This window comes from Mustela erminea, chromosome 16 (genome assembly GCF_009829155.1).
Source record: "Mustela erminea isolate mMusErm1 chromosome 16, mMusErm1.Pri, whole genome shotgun sequence".
Taxonomy (NCBI): Eukaryota; Metazoa; Chordata; class Mammalia; order Carnivora; family Mustelidae; genus Mustela; species Mustela erminea.
The window spans coordinates 5,039,462-5,060,554 of record NC_045629.1 but is presented as its reverse complement, the minus strand read 5'-3'; the positions used below and the strand labels follow the sequence as shown (position 1 = coordinate 5,060,554).

The 21,093-nt window shown below is 34.4% G+C and overlaps 1 protein-coding gene across 4 annotated transcripts in view; it reads left to right on the top strand.

Moving 5' to 3' along the window:
- PXDNL (peroxidasin like) overlaps nt 1–21,093 on the top strand; it is a 491,033-nt gene that overhangs the window by 353,558 nt on the left and 116,382 nt on the right. For all 4 annotated transcript variants that reach the window (XM_032315673.1, XM_032315672.1, XM_032315671.1 and 1 more), the window contains 2 exons: nt 3,276–3,392; nt 5,957–6,115. In XM_032315673.1, the coding sequence (XP_032171564.1) occupies nt 3,276–3,392; nt 5,957–6,115 (276 nt within the window). The remainder of the gene's footprint in view (nt 1–3,275; nt 3,393–5,956; nt 6,116–21,093) is intronic.

The following is a 21,093-nucleotide window of genomic DNA, read 5'->3' as shown; positions in this document are numbered from 1 at the left end:
GCAGCAGTTTTGAAACATGCAGTTGGGGAGACTTTGGGGCTGAGTGTTGGCTTCTGGAGAGCAGAAGAATTGGCCCACTGGAAGTCACAATACTTCATCCATTCTGGATTTTCATTATTCAGTAAATGTTTTCCAAATTGCTTCTGCTTAACATCAACTCTTTAAGTAGCAATAGATCAATAATTCATTGTTTCTATTCATACGTCTGAGGAAAAAAATTGTGTTTCCCCTAGAAATGTTAATACCATGAAAAACATTTTCTATATGCTAAAAAGGTATAGAAATGATTTTTTTCTTGATGTCTTCGATAACTCCTGGGGGAAATTACTTTTAAAAAACCAAAGTATTGTTTTTAGACTTTCCATGTGTTAGGATTGAAAAATGCTTACAAAGAAATAGCATTTGGGGTCTTTTTGCTTGCATTTTTTTATATTAATATTTGGTGTTTAGAAGCAGAATGCCTAATTTCACTCTGGCAGACTCCTTTATTTCATACCATTCTAATCTTTTGTGTCTCAGCTTCTTGTGTTTAGCTTTTACCTCTTCTATTTTTTCATCTGTATCAGTTCAAGTCTAACCAAACTCTGACATATCTGGTGCTGTTCATTTCTCATACCACAATACACTAACGATTTCTTTTTACCAAGCAGTTTGCACTGAAATTGCCATCTGCTTATCTTCTGTCCCTTGCAACTGTATAGTTGGGTTACTTGTAGGTCTATGTGTTGAGATTTTTAATTGGTCTTGAAATGGTCCATTAATCATTTGATACATTTATAAAAGAGGCTCCTTTCATTTGCCTAATGCATAGACTAAATAGTTTAAGATGTACCTTTTCTGTGTTATCTTAACAGATGTTCCATCAATTTTCTTTAGTTCCTTTAATGTCCATTTAAGCCAAGAACACAATTGTCCACAAATTAATTTCCTTTCCTAGACCAGCTGAACAAATGATAAAATGAAAAAGAAACAGCTTCAATGAAAGGTGTGAATCACAGTATGGGGCATTTAGATGAAAGGGCTTATAGTTACCAACAATGTAAATAAAAATCCTTTTTTGTATGAGGCATCACAGTCATGAGTTTTGTAAAAGCCATCAGAAGGGTGGATTTTAATAAAATGGCAAAATGCTTCATCTAAGCATGTGGTGTGTTAGTATTAGAGGTAGGCTTGATGGCCACCATTGTTAAGTGAAAGGCCCAGAAATGTCAACTCATTATTTCTCTTGAATTCCTCCAGCCTACACTACCTGCCTTTGTGATATTTAGATCTTCTGGGTTTTCTTCCCATTGCATTAAAATGTCTTCACTGATCTAGCAAATTGACCATTTTACTGCTAGGAAGAAATGTAAAATGCCTTTCATAGTTTTTGGTAGGATGTAGTCTTGGATTAAAAATATCACTTTTTATGAGAACAAGTAAAATATAACAATACCGCATATGAAATATAAAAATGCCAGATGTGGCTAGGTGCGTTTTAGTTACTATTAAAAAGTTCAAGTCAAATTGCCCAAAACTTGTGCCATCACTAAATGACTTGCTGTAACTACTACCTACTTTTGCTTTATAGCTCTTCTACTGTGTCATGAATCCATTTTTTTAACGTAGAAATATTTTTGCTCACGTCAAGTTATTCCTAGCAATTTAAAAAGTTCATGTAATGTTCTGGAAAGAACATTGAGTGGCCCAAATTCTCATTGTGTTTCTAAGAATTATTCATTTCAACCACCTTCAGCCCTAATTTCTTCATCTATGGAACATGGAGCCTGAGCCTACTGATCTGTGGGCTATTTTCACCTTGACTTTTCTAAAAGTCTATAACAAATATCTTGCAGGTATTCTTGAGGACTTTCATGAATTTTATGACCTCATAATTTAACTTTTACCATTTTTTAGCCTAGTACCTTTTTTAGAATTGAGGACTTTAAAAAGTCTTTATTACCTAAACACAATATGAAAGCTAAAGCAAATACAGTTTGCCAAATACTATTTATTTTATCATGATTCTTGTAAATCCAGACAGTGAGGAAGAGGAATGAGGAAAGTACAAAGATCTAACAGCGTGGAGAAGAGGTCAGGTCATCTCAGAAAGTTGTTTGGAAAATGTCAACACATTGCTATTGTTGGGTCGGTGGCTCCAGGAATGCAGGAGGAACAATAGAAATGACTGCCAGGGCCGCCATCTTCCAGCCCCCTCCCCCACTTCCTCAACCCTTGACTCTCCCGCCAAAAGGATGTATGCCCAGGTCACGTCTCCATAGGTAAACCGATACTTATGAAGGAAACAGAAGTATCAGCACCCACCCCACCCTTACCCTCCATTCACCAAATACCCTACCATATATGGATGTGAGCCCATGCCCTGCCCTGGCCCAATAAAAGACCCCAACCGACTTCCTCCCAGTGGCACTTCCCTGACTGCTTTCCAGAGTCGTGGAACTTCACCTGAGGGTGTCCACCTCCTCCCAGCACGACTTTCCTGACTCCCCTTCTCCTGAGCCCTAAAACTTCACCCAAGAGTGCCTTTAATAAATCTTGCCTTGTGCCTACCTTGCCTGGTGTCATGTTTATCTCACCTATAAAACCTTACAGCTATCATTGGAGATCATCATGCCCTTAAATGGTCATACAGATTTCTTTTTCATATTAATAAAAGAGTCATGAATAGACTGCATAACTCTATATGCATCTATCAGCTATTTACTATTTAAACAAATTAATTGTAAAAGATCTGAAGGTTTGGAAGTCTTGAAATTTTGACTTAAATGTGAATTTTTAACTTTTAAATGTGAATTTTATAAATGTGAAATTTTAAAATTTAAAATTTTTAAAATGTGAATTTAAAATGTGAATTTTAAAAATGTACAATAGCACATATTATAGGAAACATTTTTTTCCCTGAAACTAATGAGAGCCATTGGTCCTCCAAAGCTTGGAGGAAACAATTTTGTTAATGGTTCAAATACAATTTTTAGTTTTATATATGTCTATTGCAGTTAGTAGATAACATATGAAGCAGGGTCCATAAGATTTAGAATTTGTTCCTTCTTACTAACTACTGCTTTTCTGCTTTGTAAACCAGAAATGTATATTTTTGGTTTCTTTGCAAGCAGACACAAACATATACAAGCAACTGTACATTCTTAATAGTTTTTATGTAAATAATTGGAAATAAATTATAATTAAGAAACATATTTAAACATATTTTCTTTTTTCCTTTACTATTAATTTACAGAATAATTTTTAATTTTGATATAAATTTTCATTCTCTTTAGCTCCTCCACAATTCAGAGTAATCCCCAAGGATCAAGTGGTGCTAGAAGGACACACTGTCAAATTTCTCTGTGAAGCTGAAGGCAACCCACCTCCAATAATTGCCTGGACCAAAGCAGGTATTAGCATATGGGCAAGTAATTGTGGAAAGAGATAAATACCTCCTTGTTATGAGAGGATAAAAAACAACTTAAACTAATTATCATAGTTATATAATAGACATGAAAACATCACACAAAATGTAATCTTTGAATTAAATATGACACCATAATTTCAGTTATATGTTAAGTTTCAACATTTGAATATGTGGCCTTCCTTGGATAATCTCTCTGGGACTCAGTTTCCTGATTTTTTTTTTTTTAATTTATTCATTCTCCCATGTACCTCCTCTCTGGCAACCACTAGTTTGTTCAGTTTCTTGATTTTTAAAATAAAATTATTGGACAGTTAGTGGTTTTAAGCATTTTTTAAAGTGGCAGAATTCTCTTTTAGTACAAGGTGAAATTTTAAGTGCAGTGAAACCAACCTTAAGAAAAGTCTAGCATGTTAAATGGATAAAAGAGAGCTACTGTCCTTTTTTTTTTTTTTTTTTTTTTTTTTAAAGAATGCTTTTTGGTGGCAGGAGGTGGTGCTTGGATAGCTCAGTACGTTAAACATCTGCTTTAGCCTCAGGTCAAGATCCCAGGCCTGGGATCAATGCCCACCTCAGGCTCCCTTCCAGTGGGGAGTCTGTTTCTTTCTCTGCCCTTCCACTCACTTGTGTGCTCTCTCTCTCTCAAATAAATAAATAAAATCTTAAAAAAAAAAAAAAAGCTTTATAAAAGATTTATTTATTTACTTGAAAGAGAAAGCATATGAGAGAGTATGAGTTGGGGCAGAGATAGAGGGAGAGAATCTTCAAGCAGATTCCCTAGTGAGCATGGAGCCCTGTGTGGGTTGGATCTCACCAACTCATGAGATCATGACCTGACCCAAAACCAAGAGTTGCTGGCTTAACCAACTGAGCCATCCAGGTGTCTAGAGAGCTACTGTCTTTTAAGTGTTGGGAAGAGGTGTGCAGTGTTCATCCAAGGGGCCAGGAGCTTCTAGTGATCCTTGTGGTGTGAGAGTAAGGTCTATACTCTGAGATGAATGCTCCACTAAGACTTCTCTGGTCTTGGAATTGTTAACTTTTTTGTTAGTTCAGGTAACTAGGTTAAATTCTAAATACATCAACATTTGTAAACTTCTTTTGGCTAAAATTTTTGCTCTCATCTTTATAAAAGTAGAGTGGGTAGGAGGTGAACTTTGAAGCTGGAAAACCAAGATTCACATTTTCCTCCTTCATTTACTAGTTGCATGACCTTGGGCAAGTAAGTTAACTGTGGTTTTACCAGAGTTGCTTTATCTATATGCTGGGATATAGCATCCCAGCATGGGATATATATCCCAGCATGGATATGCTGAGATTGATACTGCCTACAACACTGGGTAATTGTGGGGATTATTTTGAGTGTATTTATACTCATAAACATTTAAAAGTGTATTTGGCTCCTTTGTGTAGAAAGTCAATAAAAGTTAACTGTTTACAAAGGTAAATAGTTTTTTAAAAATTATTATTCTTAGTTATCCATTTTTTATATATTATTTATTTATTAACAATAAAGGTTAGCTATTTACATTTGACACATATTGTCACTGAAATAGTTGAGAATGACAATCCATTAACTTGTTAATTGCCACAAGGAGTGTAAACTCAGTGTAAACTCAGAGGTGATAAAGTGCAATGTTGGCTGGGTGGTTGTGACTGTGAGTGAGGATTAACAACCTGAGTGTCACAAAAACCACCATTCCCAAGATTCTGTCTCAGCACCTTAAATGTTGTAATTCCATAATGTTTTTATATTACAAATATTACATACATGTGACAAACAAATGTTATAAAGATATTTGACAATCATATTTAGTAATCACTCTGGGGAGTAATCTAGGAATAAAAACTGTTATAAAAAATAAAAAGAAGGGGCACCTGTGTGGCTAAGTGGGTTAAAGCCTCTGCTTTTGGCTCAGGTCATGGTCCCAGGGTTCTGGGATAGAGCCCCACATCTGGCTCTCTGCTCAGCAGGTAGCCTGCTTCCCCCTCTCTCTGTCTGCCTCTCTGCCTACTTTGATCTCTCTCTCTCTGTCAAATAAATTTAAAAAGAAAAAAAAAAAGAATGCAAAAACAATTCTTCTGTTATCCAAATTTTGCCTTGTTTGCACTCCATTAAGTAAAGAGTGGGGCCATGAGGCTATAGAAGTAGGTGTGGTTGGTTAGCCTGTGCAATGCCTCACATCCAACCCTTAGGCATTTTATAGCTTGTTCTAAGAGTAATAGTAAGGCACCATACACAAGGGTAATGCTGGAATAAGGTTAGTTTTGAATTTGCATTCTAACTTTGGAAAATAAAACTGAGGGAGCAAACATGAAGGTGTAGGAATTCATTAAGGGAGAAGACCAGTTCTCCTGCTTGGGGGCTGGTCAAGCTGGGTGCCCCGGTTTCCAGATGCAGTGTTATGGGGGGGGGTGTCCCAGTATTGTGACACAGAGGACTTCGAGAGAGATCCCAACCTTTACCAAACACCCGAAGATCACACATTAATAGCTGTCAGCTCTTTGAGCCATAACAGTGCCATACAAAGTATTTTGTTTCCCTCTTTGCAGGAAGGCAACTCTCTCAGGAAAGTCTACATACAGTTCTCTCCTCTGGAACTTTGAGAATTGAGCATGCAGCACATTATGACCAAGGCCAATATGAATGTCAGGCAGTAAGTCCGTTGGGAGTGAAAAAAGTATCTGTCCAGCTAACTGTAAAACCCAAAGGTAATGTGTGCTGTGATGGGATTTACACAATTGAAGAGTGCCTCTTTATGTGTCTTTCACACATCCCTGGGTGATTTTATTACTTACTTAGTTTTTTTATCTTATAGGATCTAAGAAATTGCAAATTTTATAACTCTCTTCCAATAAGTCTTTTTTTCAACTTGAGGATTTTATTTCTATTAATGTTAATTATTAATATCATGTTTTCTTCCAAAAAATATCATTTTGTGTTTTCTTACATTTTTTTCTGAACCAGATAATTAGCCTTACCTGCAGAGACTAGCTCACAGAAAGATAAATTTCTCACACCTGATCCTTTGAATTTTGGTCTTATAGTGATGTATCTTTTATGCTGAGGGGTATTGGGAATATACTGCAGACACTTTTCTCCAGATGCATCATGAAATACAGTATCATAAATAGTATTGTTTATCATTGTTTATCATAAATAGTAATATTCTGGTATGAGGTTGGGTTATTTGTCAATAATATATCATCAACTGACATGTAAAAAAAGAAAGAAAGAAAGAAAGAAAGAAAGAAAGAAAACTCAAGGTTTAAATTTTTAAAGAAAGTTCCAATGTAAGGATGAAAAATGGTTGTTATTAGGTACTCTTGAAATTTCTTCTTAGTTACTGGTTTATGATATATATATATACACACACATATATATGTGTGTGTATATATATATATATTTCCTAAACTGAATTTTTAGGATTGTTTTGCATTTAAACATAATTTCCTAGATTTCTCCATAAAATTGCTATAATTTGTTTTGATGTAGTAGATCTAAATTCAGCAGTAACACATATTTAGATAAGAGCATATAACACATATTTAGATAAGAGCATATAAAACATAGAGACAAAGATCAGCCAGAGGTAGCAATATAAATGTAAAAAGAAATACTAGTAATTTTGAAATATTCAGTGATGCTGAGACATAGACATAAGATTACACTGAACTGATATCTATGTACAATCCAGTATTGATTCCTTTTCCACTATATTTTTAACATATCAAGTGATTGTTATTATTTATTTATTTGATCAAGTTAAGGTTCTCTGAAGAGGGAAAGTAGTCAAGTAGCAGCTGAAGTGCATGGGAAGATTTGAAAAAAAAAACTTGAAAGTTGAAGGGAACTGCCATTCTCTTGGAAAACCTCATTATCTTTGGGTCATTCTTTCTTAAAGGAAAGGCTGAAATCTGCTCTGCAGAATGTTTAAAATTGCTTTTGAATTGGTTTTCAACTAATTCAACTAATTTAAAAATTAGGAGGTTTTTGCATTAATATCCTTTTTTTAAGATTTATTAATTCATTTGAGAGTGACAAAGAGAGTGGGAGAGAGAGAATGCTGGGGCATGGTGCAGAGGTAGAGAGAGAAACTCAAGCAGACTCTACACTGGGCATGGAGCCTGACTTGGGGCTTGATTTCACAATCCTGAAATCATGACCTGAGCCCAAACCAAGAGTCAGATATTCAACCGACTGCACCACCCAGGCACCCCTACATTAATACTTTTTTAAAAAGGAGAGCATATTAAACCAACATATTGTAGTCAAATAAAATATAGCATGATGATGTTGAAGTTAATGGTCTTAGTTTTGTCCTCTTTTTGCTTCATTGTTACATCTTTACACAAGTGTCCCCCACTGACCCTCTAGATCTCAATTTAGAAGCATGCCTCTTCCCCAAGGAGGGTTTCTTTCATCCACTCTGTAAGCTTTATAAGATGCTACTGTTGAAATTAATATTAGAACGTGCCATTCAATCTGATAGTTGACAAATGTGGAGGAATTTGATAAATTTATCAAATATCCATAGTTAAAATATTATTAGCAATAAGCACAAATGTGGAAACAAATAAGTTATTTTAGCAAACATAGAACCCTACATGTTGAACATGAACTATGTGAATGGAGTGGGAAAGAGGGCCATAGGGAAGAAGTAGTTGGGATTGTTGGTTGAGTTAGAATATATCATATCTTGACTATAGGCCATGGAACTTTCCACTTGTTGGCCAGATATATTATGTAGGATATTAATCAGCCCAAAATGAACAGGCAAATGTTGAGGTGAAGAAACTCTAAAAATAAATCATTAACTCTATTATATAGCTGAGTATATATACTAGGTGATCTGAACATCTGTGACTGTGGGAATGGAGGAGTTAATGAATTCAAGTAAACATATAGCAGGTGGAACCATTTTATCTCTGAAATTATTAACAATGTTTTTTACTAGCACCCCTGACAATATTTTGCAGGCCCCATTTTGTGTGTACTGAAGTGTACAAGAACTTTTCATGGGGTTTTTGGGTTAAAACAATCTCATAATAATATCAAGATCTTGTTTGCCTTTTCTACTAGGTTGACATTTGCCTTGATGTACCAAGACAATGGTGGATAAAGGTGCTGAACCTTAGCATGAACCAAAGCAGTGGCACCAAATTGCACTAGTAATTCATATATTATTCCCTTGTAGTGTGGGGGAAAAAAGTAATTTTGTTTACAATGTTACCGATAAAATGGGGAAAATACTACTTTTATTAAATCTTGACTCTCTGGTAGATGCGTCATGAAAGAAATTGGCAAAAAGAAGCTATCAGTTGTTAAATTTTGATATAGTATCAAAGATTTTTCACAATTACCTGGAAAAACTTTTAAAATATCCTTATATTTTGCAAATACTTATCTTTGTGAGGCCATATTTTATTCATATACTTCAACTAAAATGACCAATTGCAAGAGATTGAACTGAAAAGCAGTTATGCAATTATTGGGATTTGCAAAAGTGTAGAACAATATGCTACCCCACTCATTAGTTTTATTTTTGGAAAATTAATTAATGTTCATAAAATTGTATTATTTATTTGAAAACTGTATGAATTTATAACTGTAATTTTTGAATAGGTAAAATTTAGAGTTCTCAGATTTAATTTCTAATATAGTGAACATAGGTACATATAATCAACATAAATAAAAGTTCTTTGAGCTTCTCAATAATTTTTAAGTGTAGTGCTCCTGAAGTTAATGTGTTTGAGTAACATCATTTGTTGGATCTTCTTTGCCTGATTTCTAGATCTTTAATTTTTCTTTTTAATCTCTTTAAACTCTTTGTTGCCACCTCATTTTACTTACCTCTCTCTTGTCTACCCTTTATGTCCCTTGCTGCGTTATGAACAATGTATATTTACTCCAGAGATGATTCTTTTATTAGCTAAGCAATAATTTTATTTTTTCTACTAATATTTTGCTAAAGCATATGCAAATATATACACAAACATTGGATGGAGTTATTAATTTTATAGAAACATATTTAATTAAAACTAACTTCAGAAGAGATAGAAATATAAACAGAATATAGTAGGGAAGAAAAAAGTTGCCAAAGAACACAGGAGTACAGATAGCTGGCTGTTACTCTCTAGCATAGCTGAATAGACTGATAATTATTCTGAATATTAAATTTGTGAAAGAGCTCTCTCCACTAAGAGCATGTGGCCAGTGGTTTCCCAAGGAAAACCGTCACATCTATAAATAACAAAAATTCTGATGCTATTCATATTGCTTCAGGAATTAGAAAATAATAAACACACTAAAAATATTTTTAGTAAAACAAACCTAAGCTTGATAAAAAATCCTAAGAGTTCTTTAAATATATAAAGGAAAAATATCTTGCACATCTATGCAAAAAATCCAATAGTGTAAATGAATAAATGTAATTATAAATCAAAAACAAGTAGTACATGAAAAAATATTAGTCAATAATTAAGTAGTTTTTATTCAAGAAAGCCAAAGATAGTGTAGTAATAGGAAAACTATTAATATAATTTATCATATTAATAAATTTCAGAAGAAAAATCAGGATTCTTTCTATAGATGCTAAAAAGACATTTGATAAAATTCAACATTTATTTTCATTAGAGACTCTCAATTAACATAGGTTTGAACAAACATCTCTTCAACATGATAAAATAGATTTACATTCCTGGATTTTTTGCATAGACAGATATATAAGATAGTTTTCCTTTTATATATTTTAATGAATTTTTAGAATTTATTATAAATTACTCTTGCTTTATTGAACTCATTAGCCAGAATCCTGCTTAATAGAGAAATACCATAAATATTTTCACTAAAGAAAATATTACTGCTGTCATTATTATCACTTAATATAGATTTGGAGAGACAAATCATTACAATTAGCCAAGAGACAAAGAATAACTGGGAAAATTCTGAAAAGGAGCCACAATTAAAGAGGACTCATCATGCTAAATTATAAAATACATAATAAAGCTACATAAATTAAAACTACCCAGATAGTAGATTACAACAAAATATATAATCTATAAATTGATTCCCTTTCATATGGGAATGTCATATAAGAAAAGGTTGGCATTTTCTTTGAGTGAGGAAAAGATAATTATGTAAAACCTTTGGAACTAACTAGGTACACATATAAAATATAACACTGTGTGCCTATGATGCAGATTTTGTTCTGGAAATGTCTTTCTAGTCAAGAAATGTATGTGCCTGGCCCTTCTTGAGATCGTGTCATATCCTCTTCCACACACATCTCTACTTGATCTTCTCTGTTTTAGGTAGTCCTCCCTCCACCTTTTTTTGGTGGAGTCAGCTTTAGTGCTTCCCCAATGTTGCTGAAAATGAAGCTGGTGGTTTTATAAGCAACACTAGCAGTATGATTCTGATTTTTATCCTCCTTGTTGCTGTTGGACCACTTTTTTGATAAAAACTGGAAATGCCACACTTATGCTCCCAAACCACAAGGCTCCATCTGTTTTCAATATTTAAATCTCATAAAGATATTTTCAGTAAACAGAATGTTTGTCCACTATAATATTACTTTAAGGAAATTTCTAAAGGAAATTCCTAAGGAAAAGAAAGAACTTGAATGAATGACTGGTATTCAAAATAAAATGCAAAGGTAAAGAAACTGCTGAACATGTAGGAAATATTAAAATATTTTCTGTATTAAATATTAATAATAATAAATACTATCATGTGGCACTAAATAAAAATCACATAATTAAATGCTAGCTAACATTGCAATAACAGTTAAGAGAGTTATTATTTGATTAAAGTAGTATAATATTCTGTGTACCTGGCAAAATATCAGGGATAGGTAGCAAAAAATTTTTTAAAAAGTATGGTAATAAGTTTCAGTCAAAAAGGTGAAAAAGATGGTGTTAGAAATTATTTAAATAAAAGATAAATAAAGAATAAAAAATCTGGCAGTTATTTTGTAGACAAATTCTCTAAATGTCTAAGATCAATTCAGTCTTATACAAACTATTACAGAGAATAGAACAGGGAATAGTTCCCAAATTTATCTAATAAAGAATATTATGAGAAAAAAATTCAGAATAATCCCTATAGAAAATATTGACCTACTGAATTCAATGACATTAATAGATTAATGGATTAATATTATTTTAATAGAGCTAGACAAAACATTTGATTAAATTTTTCATCTATTCATTATTAAAATTTTCATCTATTCATCTATTCAAGATCTTAGCAATGATTTTAAAAAACTTTCTATAAGTAATTTGGATAATATTTTTGAAAATGGTGTTTTTCAAGATAAAATGTTAGAAATATTTCCTTTGGGAGTAGAAAGAAGACTGCATTTGCTCAACACTATAATGGAAGGTCCTAGCCTGTGCAAAAAGAAAAGAAATGGAAACAAAAGTTATGAATTTAGAAAGAATGCATATGATTTTATTATTTATACATAATAGAATTTCCTCACATAATTCAGAAACATTTAAAATATACTATCAGAAATAATGAATTTGGCAAGTTTATTAGTTAACATTAATAAGTAAAAATATTTTTCTTTCTACATGTCAGCAACAAATAGAATACCTAATTTTATTTTTAAAATAATACTTCTTAAAATAGCAAGAAAGTATAAATTATTTAAGAATAAATCTAACAACATATTTTGTTGATTGTACATATGATAGTGTACTGAATATCTTCATAACTTCTTCATCTTGCTTAAGTGAAAATGTATAACCTTTGATTTGTAAGCAATAATTTTTTAAGAAGGTACCTATATGGTAAATGTTCTTACCAGAATAAAATGAAATCTAAAACAAACAAATAAATCTAACCAAAGATATTGAAGAACTTGTAGGAACAAAATGCTGTTGGAAGGAATTGAGAAGACGAGTCCTTCTGTAAAGATGTTAGTCCTTCCAATACTGATTTGTAGGTCAGCGCAATTCTGGTGGAAATCCTGGAAGGGTTTTTGGTAGAAAATGAAATGTTGATTAAAACTGTATATAAATGAGCAAAGATTTAAGAATGACTAGGATAATCTAAGAGCAAGAGGTTATCAATCTATCATAATTAACATATTATTTTATTGACATAGGGATTGATAAATTGATATATGGAACAGAAAGAAAGACAATATTAATTACAGTTGTGGCACTATTCATCTACAGAAAGTAGATGTCCTCAATAAATAGTGATAGGCAACTGGTCACAGGGAAACCATGAAATGAATCTTCACTTTAACTATACTCGAAAATAAATTCCAGGTTAAAAAATAACTTTAATATTAAGAAACAAATATTTAAATATTTATGAATAACAGTGAGATTTTTATAATGGTAGTACAGAAGGATTTTTAAACCAAAATATAAAAATTATTGTATAAAAAAAGATTGATAAAGTCATCTACATTACAATTTGTATCTTCCATTCATTTAAAAAAAAGAATCAAAGATATTTGCACTGTACATAATTGACTTTTTTTAAATTTGTAATATACGAAGAAATTTCTAGTTCAATAGCAAAAAAGGACAGGTAAATTAGCAAATGGGGACGGGGAGGAGTCAAGATGGCAGAGAAGTAGCAGGCTAAGATGACATCAGGGAAGCAAGAGATCATCTAGATAGCTTATCTAACCATTGTGAACACCTACAAATCCAATGGGAAATCGAAGAGAAGAAGAGAAACAATTCTAGAAACAGAAAATTGATCACTTTCTGAAAGGTAGGACCTGCGGAGAAGTGAATCCAAAGTGACGGGAAGACAGATGGGGTGGGGGGAGCGGCTCCAAGCAAGCGGCGGAGCAACGGAGCACAAAATCGGGACTTTTAAAAGTCTGTTCCACTGAGGGACATCACTCCAGAGGCTAAACCGGGGTGAAGCCCACAGGGGGGTCAGCATAACCCCATGTCCCACGGGGTCACAGAAGGACCAGGGGTATCTGAGTGTCTCAGAGCTTGCAGGTATTAGAGTGGGGAAGCCAGCTACAGCGACAGAGCCGAGGAGTGAGTTCTCAGCTCGGGTTTACCTTGAACCAGTCGCAGGCTGGGTGAGCTCGGAGTGCGGCTGGAGGCCATGGAGACGGAAACAACAGGGCGCTTTTCTCCAAGTGCAACTGATTGAGCGCTTTCCTACAAGCGTGACCAGACGCCAGGGAGACCGCGGTGGTTGGGCGTTTTTCTCTAAGGGTGCACTGAAGAGCAGGACCCTGAGCTCTAAGAGCTGGTTCTTTGAAAGTATTAATAAGATTGACAACCCCCTTGCCAGACTTATCAAAAAGAAAAGAGAAAGGACCCAAATAAATAAAATCATGAATGAAAGAGGAGAGATCACAACCAACACCAAAGAAATCAAACAATTATAAGAACATACTATGAGCATCTGTATGCCAACAAATTCGACAATCTGGAAGAAATGGATGCATTCCTAGAGACATATAAACTACCACAACTGAACCAGGAAGAAATAGAACACCTGAACAGACCCATAACCAGTAAGGAGATTGAAACAGTCATCAAAAATCTCCAAATAAACAAAAGTCCAGGGCCAGATGGCTTCCCAGGGGAATTCTACCAAACATTTAAAGAAGAACTAATTCCTATTCTCCTGAAACTGTTCCAAAAAATAGAAATGGAAGGAAAACTTCCAAACTCATTTTATGAGGCCAGCATCACCTTTATCCCAAAACCAGACAAGGATCCCATCAAAAAAGAGAACTACAGACCAATATCCTTGATGAACACAGATGCGAAAATTCTCACCAAAATACTGGCTGATAGGATCCAACAGTACATTAAAAGGATTATTCACCACGACCAAGTGGGATTTATTCCAGGGCTGCAAGGTTGGTTCAACATCCACAAATCAATCAATGTGATACAACACATTAATAAAAGAAAGAACAAGAACCAAATGACACTCTCAATAGATGCTGAAAAAGCATTTGACAAAGTGCAGCATCCCTTCCTGATTAAAATTCTTCAAAGTGTAGAGATAGAGGGTACATACCTCAATATTATCAAAGCCATCTATGAAAAACCCACCGCAAATATCATTCTCAATGGAGAAAAACTGAAAGCTTTTCCACTAAGGTCAGGAACACAGCAAGGATGTCCGTTATCACCACTGCTGTTCAACATAGTACTAGAAGTCCTAGCCTCAGCAATCAGACAACAAAAAGAAATTAAAGGTATCCAAATCGGCAAAGAAGAAGTCAAACTATCACTCTTTGCAGATGATATGATAGCATATGTGGAAAACCCAAAAGACTCCACTCCCAAACTGCTAGAACTTGTACAGGAATTCAGTAAAGTGTCAGGATATAAAATCAAGGCACAGAAATCAGTTGCATTTCTTTACACTAACAACAAGACAGGAGAAAGAAAAATTAAGGAGTCAATCCCATTTATAATTGCTCCCCAAACCATAAGATACCTAGATAACCAAAGAGGCAAAGAATCTATACTCAGAAAACTATAAAGTACCAAGAAATTGAGGAAGAAAGAAATTGAAGAAGACACAAAGAAATGGAAAAATGTTCCATGTTCATGGATTGGAAGAAAAAATATTGTGAAAATGTGTGTTACCTAAAGCAATCTACACATTTAACGCAATCCCCATAAAAATTCCATTCACTTTTTTTAAAGAAATGGAACAAAGAATCCTAAAATTTATATGGAACCAGAAAAGACCTCAAATAGTCAAAGGAATATTGAGAAAGAAAGCCAAAATTGGTGGCATCACAATTCCAGACTTCAAGCTTTATTACAAAGCTGTCATCATCAAGACAGCATGGTACTGGCACAAAAACAGACACATAGATCAATGGAACAGAACAGAGAGCCCAGAAATAGACCCTCAACTCTATGGTCAACTAATTTTTGACAAAGTAGGAAGGAATGTTCAATGGAAAATAGACAGCCTCTTCAACAAATGATGCTGGAAAAATTAGACAGCCACATGTAGAAAAATATAATTGTACTATTTCCTTATACCGTACACAAAAATAGACTCAAAATGGATGAAGGACCTCAATGTGAGAAAGGAATCCATCAAGATCCTTGAGGAGAACCCAGGCAGCAACCTCTTTGACCTCAACTGAAGCAACTTCTTCCTGGGAACATCACCAAACACAAGGGAAGCAAGGGCAAAAATGAACTATTAGGATTTCATCAAGATCAAAAGCATTTGCAAAGCAAAGGAAACAGTTAGCAAAACCAAAAGACAACTGACAGAATGGGAGAAGATATTTGCAAATGACATATCAGATAAAGGGCTAGTATCCAAAATCTATAAAGAGCTTAGCAAACTCAACACCCAAAGAACAAATAATCCAATCAAGAAATGGGCAGACGACATGAACAGACATTTCTGCAAAGAAGACATCCAGATGGCCAACAGACACGTGAAAAAATGCCCCACATCACTCGGCATCAGGAAAATACAAATCAAAACCACAATGAGATACCACCTCGCACCAGTCAGAATGGCTAAAATTAAGAAGTCAAGAAATGACAGATTGTGGTGAGGATGTGGAGAGGAGAACCCTCCTACACTGTTGGTGGGAATGCAAGCTGGTGCAACCACTCTGGAAAACCGTGTGGAGGTTCCTCAAAAAACTGAAAATAGAGCTAACCTATGACCCAGTGATTGCACTACTGGGTATATATCCTAAAGATACCAACGTGGTGCTCCAAAGGGGCATGTGCACCTGAATGTTTATAGCAGTAATGTCCACAATAGCCAAACTATGGAAAGAACCTAGATGTCCATCAACAGATGAATGGATAAAGAAGAAGTGGTATATATACACAATGGAATACTATGCAGTCATCAAAAGAAATGAAATCTTGCCATTTGCAATGATGTGGATGGAACTAGAGGGTACTATGCTTAGTGAAATAAGTCAAGTGGAGAAAGACAACTATCATATCATCTCCCTGATATGAAGAAGTGGAGATGCAATGTGGGGGGTTTGGGGGGTTGAAAAAGAAAAAAAAAAGTGAAAGAAGGTGGGATTGGGAGGGAGACAAACCATAAAAGACTCAATATATAAAATAGACTGAGTGTTGCTGGGGGGAGGGGGGACAGGAGAGGGTGGTGGGGATATGGACATTGGGGAGGGTATGTGCTATGATGAGTGCTGTGAAATTAGTAAACCTGGCAATTCACAGACCTGTACCCCTGGGGGGAAAAATACATTATATGGTTATTAAAAAAATAAATAAATTTAATTAAAAATTAGCAAATGTGGAGAGATAATGAGTACAGTGTGGAAAAAGTTGTATTTAATATGCTTGTTGGGACTAAGATGGTTGGTTTATGAGCACAAAGCTAAGTTATATAGTCAATGGCTGTGAATGAAGTCATTTAGAACCAAGGGGGTGTGTTGAGTGAGAAGAAAGGAGACCCAAGGGTGGAAATTCCTTATAATTCAGAAGAAAGAAAAGCTGTAAATTGTACTATAACAAATACCCAGTATGACACAGAAACTCAGAGGAGAAAGAATCCCAAGAGCTAAGAATTATATTCAGAAGGAAAGAGTGATTTAATGGATCAAAAGTACAAACAGATACCTTCAATGAAGACTGATTTTTTTTAAGATTCTAAATTTAAGGACCCAAAGAACAATTCTCATGAAATCAAAGGAAATAAGCTTCAGTGCAAAGGGGCAGGGAGGCAGATATGCAGAAACTATTTTTTCCAGGACATTTCTTTGTGAAGGCAAACAGTAAAGATGGGGTAGGGGTATGGGCAAATAAGGGGAAGAGCCTATTATTCTGAGGTGTTTTCTGAAGGGAAGAAGGCAGAAAGATGGGAGTGAGTAAAGGTGGTTCAGATGGCAAGATGGGATGGGATTTGTAAAATTCAATGAAGCAGTTTGCCTTAAAGAGAAGGTAAGAGGCATTTCTTCACTTCAGATGAGAAAAGGGCAGATGGCAAGATAGGATGGGATTTGTAAAATTCAATGAAGCAGTTTGCCTTAAAGAGAAGGTAAGAGGCATTTCTTCACTTCAGGTGAGAAAAGGGCATTTAGGAATGGTTGTATAGGGAAGTACCTCTATGAAAGAGGAGTGTAGGAAGTCAAGGGATTAATAGTCTGAGGGTTTGGTTTGGGCTTGCTTTTGGTTTTTGTTTTTTGTTTGTTTTTTTCCTCTGGTGTTGGAAATGCTGACATTTTGTGGGAGAAGAGTGTAATGAGAGATTTTTTAAAAAAATTGTTGTTAAATAGGATTTGAAGCGACAAAGATAATTTGTCTGTGATAAACCAGGACACACGATCACTCCAGATATTTTTGAAGGACAGGCATGAAGAACACAGTGCCAGTGTGTTGAACAGAGAGACAATGGGGTAAAGGAGTTGAGAGTTTGGGAAGGAAAGTGGTAGAGGTGATGAAACTTTGGATCCTAACTGAAAAGGGGAGAATGACACTAGACAGGGGTCATCAACAGGAGGGAAGAAGAAAGTTTCTAGGAATCTAGATAGCATCAAAATGAGGAGATGGTGGAGCAGGAGAGAGAGGATTTTTTCTGTAGGATGTAGTATTAGATATTTTCAAAAGACTAAAAGTGATGGCATGTAAGTGGTGGTAATGAGTAGTTATTAAGACAGGAGCTGAACAAGGTTAGAGATAGAGAACATCAGATAATGAAGGCTATGACATGAAGTGTTAGTTCAAGATCCTTCAGGTGAATGATGAAGGTCGCTGCCTAGAGTCACTAGTCCTCATGAGATGTCCACTATGCATTGTCAGGAATCTATAAGCCTTAGTTTTAGCAAATCCAAATACAAGGTAAGATTTGAATATAACAAAATACAGTTCTCACTTCAAGAGCAGAACATTTTCAACTTTGTAATAAATTTTTGATGTTACTGTATGTTTTAAAGATTGTTTGTTCTTCTTCTTTTCCATCTGTTCTCAACTCCAACCTATTTGCCACTAATGTGGGTTTGGTGTGTATTATTCCCTTACATGTCCACATAGTTGATTTATTTTAAAGTTTTTATTTTGAAATAATTGTAGATTCACATTTAGTTGTAAGCAATAACACAAAGGGATCCAGACTCATTACCAACCTGAAGACTCCACCTAGTAAAACCCTGGGAACTACTGTTCTCTATTTCTATAATTCCGTTGTCTCAAGAACGTTATATAAATAGAATCATATAGTATGTAAACTTTTGGGACTGTGTTTTTTCATTCACCATAATTATTTGGAGATTCATCCAGATTTTATGTGTTATCAATTCTTTTGATTATCAAATCATTTGTCAGTTATTCTTTTTACTGCTGAGTAGTATGCCACATAGACCACAGCTTGTTTAATCATTCATTTACTGAAGGACATCTGGGTTTTAATTTTTGGTTAGTACTAGTAAAGGTGCTATAAACATTCATGTATAGGCTTTTGTGTGAAGAGTAGGTTTGGTTTTTCTCTGGGATAAATGCCCCAAAGTGCAATTGCTGGATTGAATGGTAGTGTCATCTTTAAATTGTTAAGGAAATTCCTAAATTCTTTTCCAGAGTGGTTCTGCCATTTCACATTTCCCACCAGTGATACATGAGAGATCCAGTTTCTCTGCCTCCTTGTGATTTGTGTTGTCACTATTTTTTATTCTAGCCATTCTGACAGTTGTGACACCTTATAGTTGTTTTAATTTGCATTTCCTTCATGACTAGTGATGTTGAGCATCTTTTCACAGGCCTATTTATCTTCTGTATATCTTTTTCAGTGCAATGTCTTGTCTTCTGTCCATTTTCTATTTGAATTGTTTGGTTTTTTATTGTTGAATTCCAGGGGTTCTATGTATATTCTAGACACTAATCCTCTGTTGTCTATGTGGTTTATAAGTATCTTCTCTTAATCTGAAACTTGTCATTGCATCCTCTCCACATGGTCTTCACAGCACAAAAATTTTTGAATATGATGGAATCCAGTTTATCATTTTTTTCTTTGGATTATATTTTCAATACAAGAGCTAAGAATTCTTTGCTTGGTCCTATGTTCCAAAGATTTTTCCCTCTTTTTTTAAAAGTTTTATAGTTTTACATTTTATACTTAAGTTTGTTTGTTGTCCATTTTGAGTAATTTTTGTATGAACTGTGAGACTTAGTTTGTGCCTCATTTTTTCTTTTTTCTTTTTTTTTTGCCTGTGGGTACCCAGTAGACCAACACCATTTGTTGAAAAAGCCTCCATTGAATTGCTTTGCACCTTTGTCAGAATCAGTTGGGCATATTTGTATGATTAGATTATCGTGTTTTTTGTTCTATTGATGTAGTTCTCTATGCCAATATCACATGGTGTTAATTACTATAGTTAACTAATCAGCTTTAAAATCTAGTAGGTTGTTTCTTCTCACTTTATTCTTCTTTTTGAAAATTGTTTAGCTATTTCAGTACCTTTGCATGTCCATATAAATTTTAGAATGATCTTGTCTATATCACACACCAAAAAAAATCTTTCTGGAATTTTGATGAGAATTGCATTAAACCTGGTATCAATTCTTGGAGAAATGACATCTTTACTATCTTGAGGCTTCCAATTCATGGATATGATGTGCCTCTTCATTTATTTATATCACCTTTGATTTCTTACATCAACATTTTGTACTTTACAGCATACACATACCGTGCATGTTTTGTTATATTTATACATAAATATTTTAATGTTTTTGAAAAATTGTAAGAGGTATTCTTTTTAAAGTTTTGTGTTCGTATGTTCATTGCTTGAATATATAATACCATTTTTTTTTTTTTTACATTTATCTTGTATCCTATAATCTTGCTAAGCTCTCTTTGAAGTGTTTGGTAGATTTCTAGAATTATCTGAATAGACACTGATGTCATCTACAAATGGGAACAGTTTTGTTTCTTCTTTGCTGATTCATATTTCTTCTATGTCCTTTCCCTGCCATATGATACTGGCTAGAACTTCCAGCAGTACGTTAAATCAGAGTTCTGAAAGTAGACATCCTGGCCTTGTTCCATACCTAAGGGGAAAAACAGGAAAACAATTACTCTTTCACCATTAAGTAAATGATTATGTAGGTTTTTGTCTATGTTCATTTTCTTTTACAATTAAATTTAATTTAAATTCATCTAATTAGCATAGTGTATTATTAGTTTTTGAGGTAGAGTTGAATGACTCATCAGTTGTATACAACACTCAGTGCTCATTACATCAAATGCCCTCTTTAATGCCCATCACCCCGTTACCCCATCCCTCTACCTCTCTCCTCCAGCAAACCTCAGTTGTTTACTATAATTAAGAGTCTCTTACACTTTGTCTCCTTCTCTGATTTCATCTTGTTTTATTATTCCCTTCCTTCCCATATGATCCTCTGTTATGTTCCTTAAATTCCACATATAATTGAAATCATTTGAAAAATGTCCTTCTCTATTTGACTTATTTCACTTAGCATAATACCCTCTAGTTCAATCCATATCATTGCAAATGGCAAAATTTCATTTTTTGGTGGCTGAGTAGTATTTCATTGTGTGTACACACACACACACACACACACACACAGACACACACACTCCATATCTTCTTAATCCATTCATCTGTTGATGGACATCTGGGCTTTTTCCATAGTTTGGCTACTGCAGACATTGCTACTATAAACATTGCAGTGCAGGTGCCCCTTTAAATTAGTACATTTGTATCTTT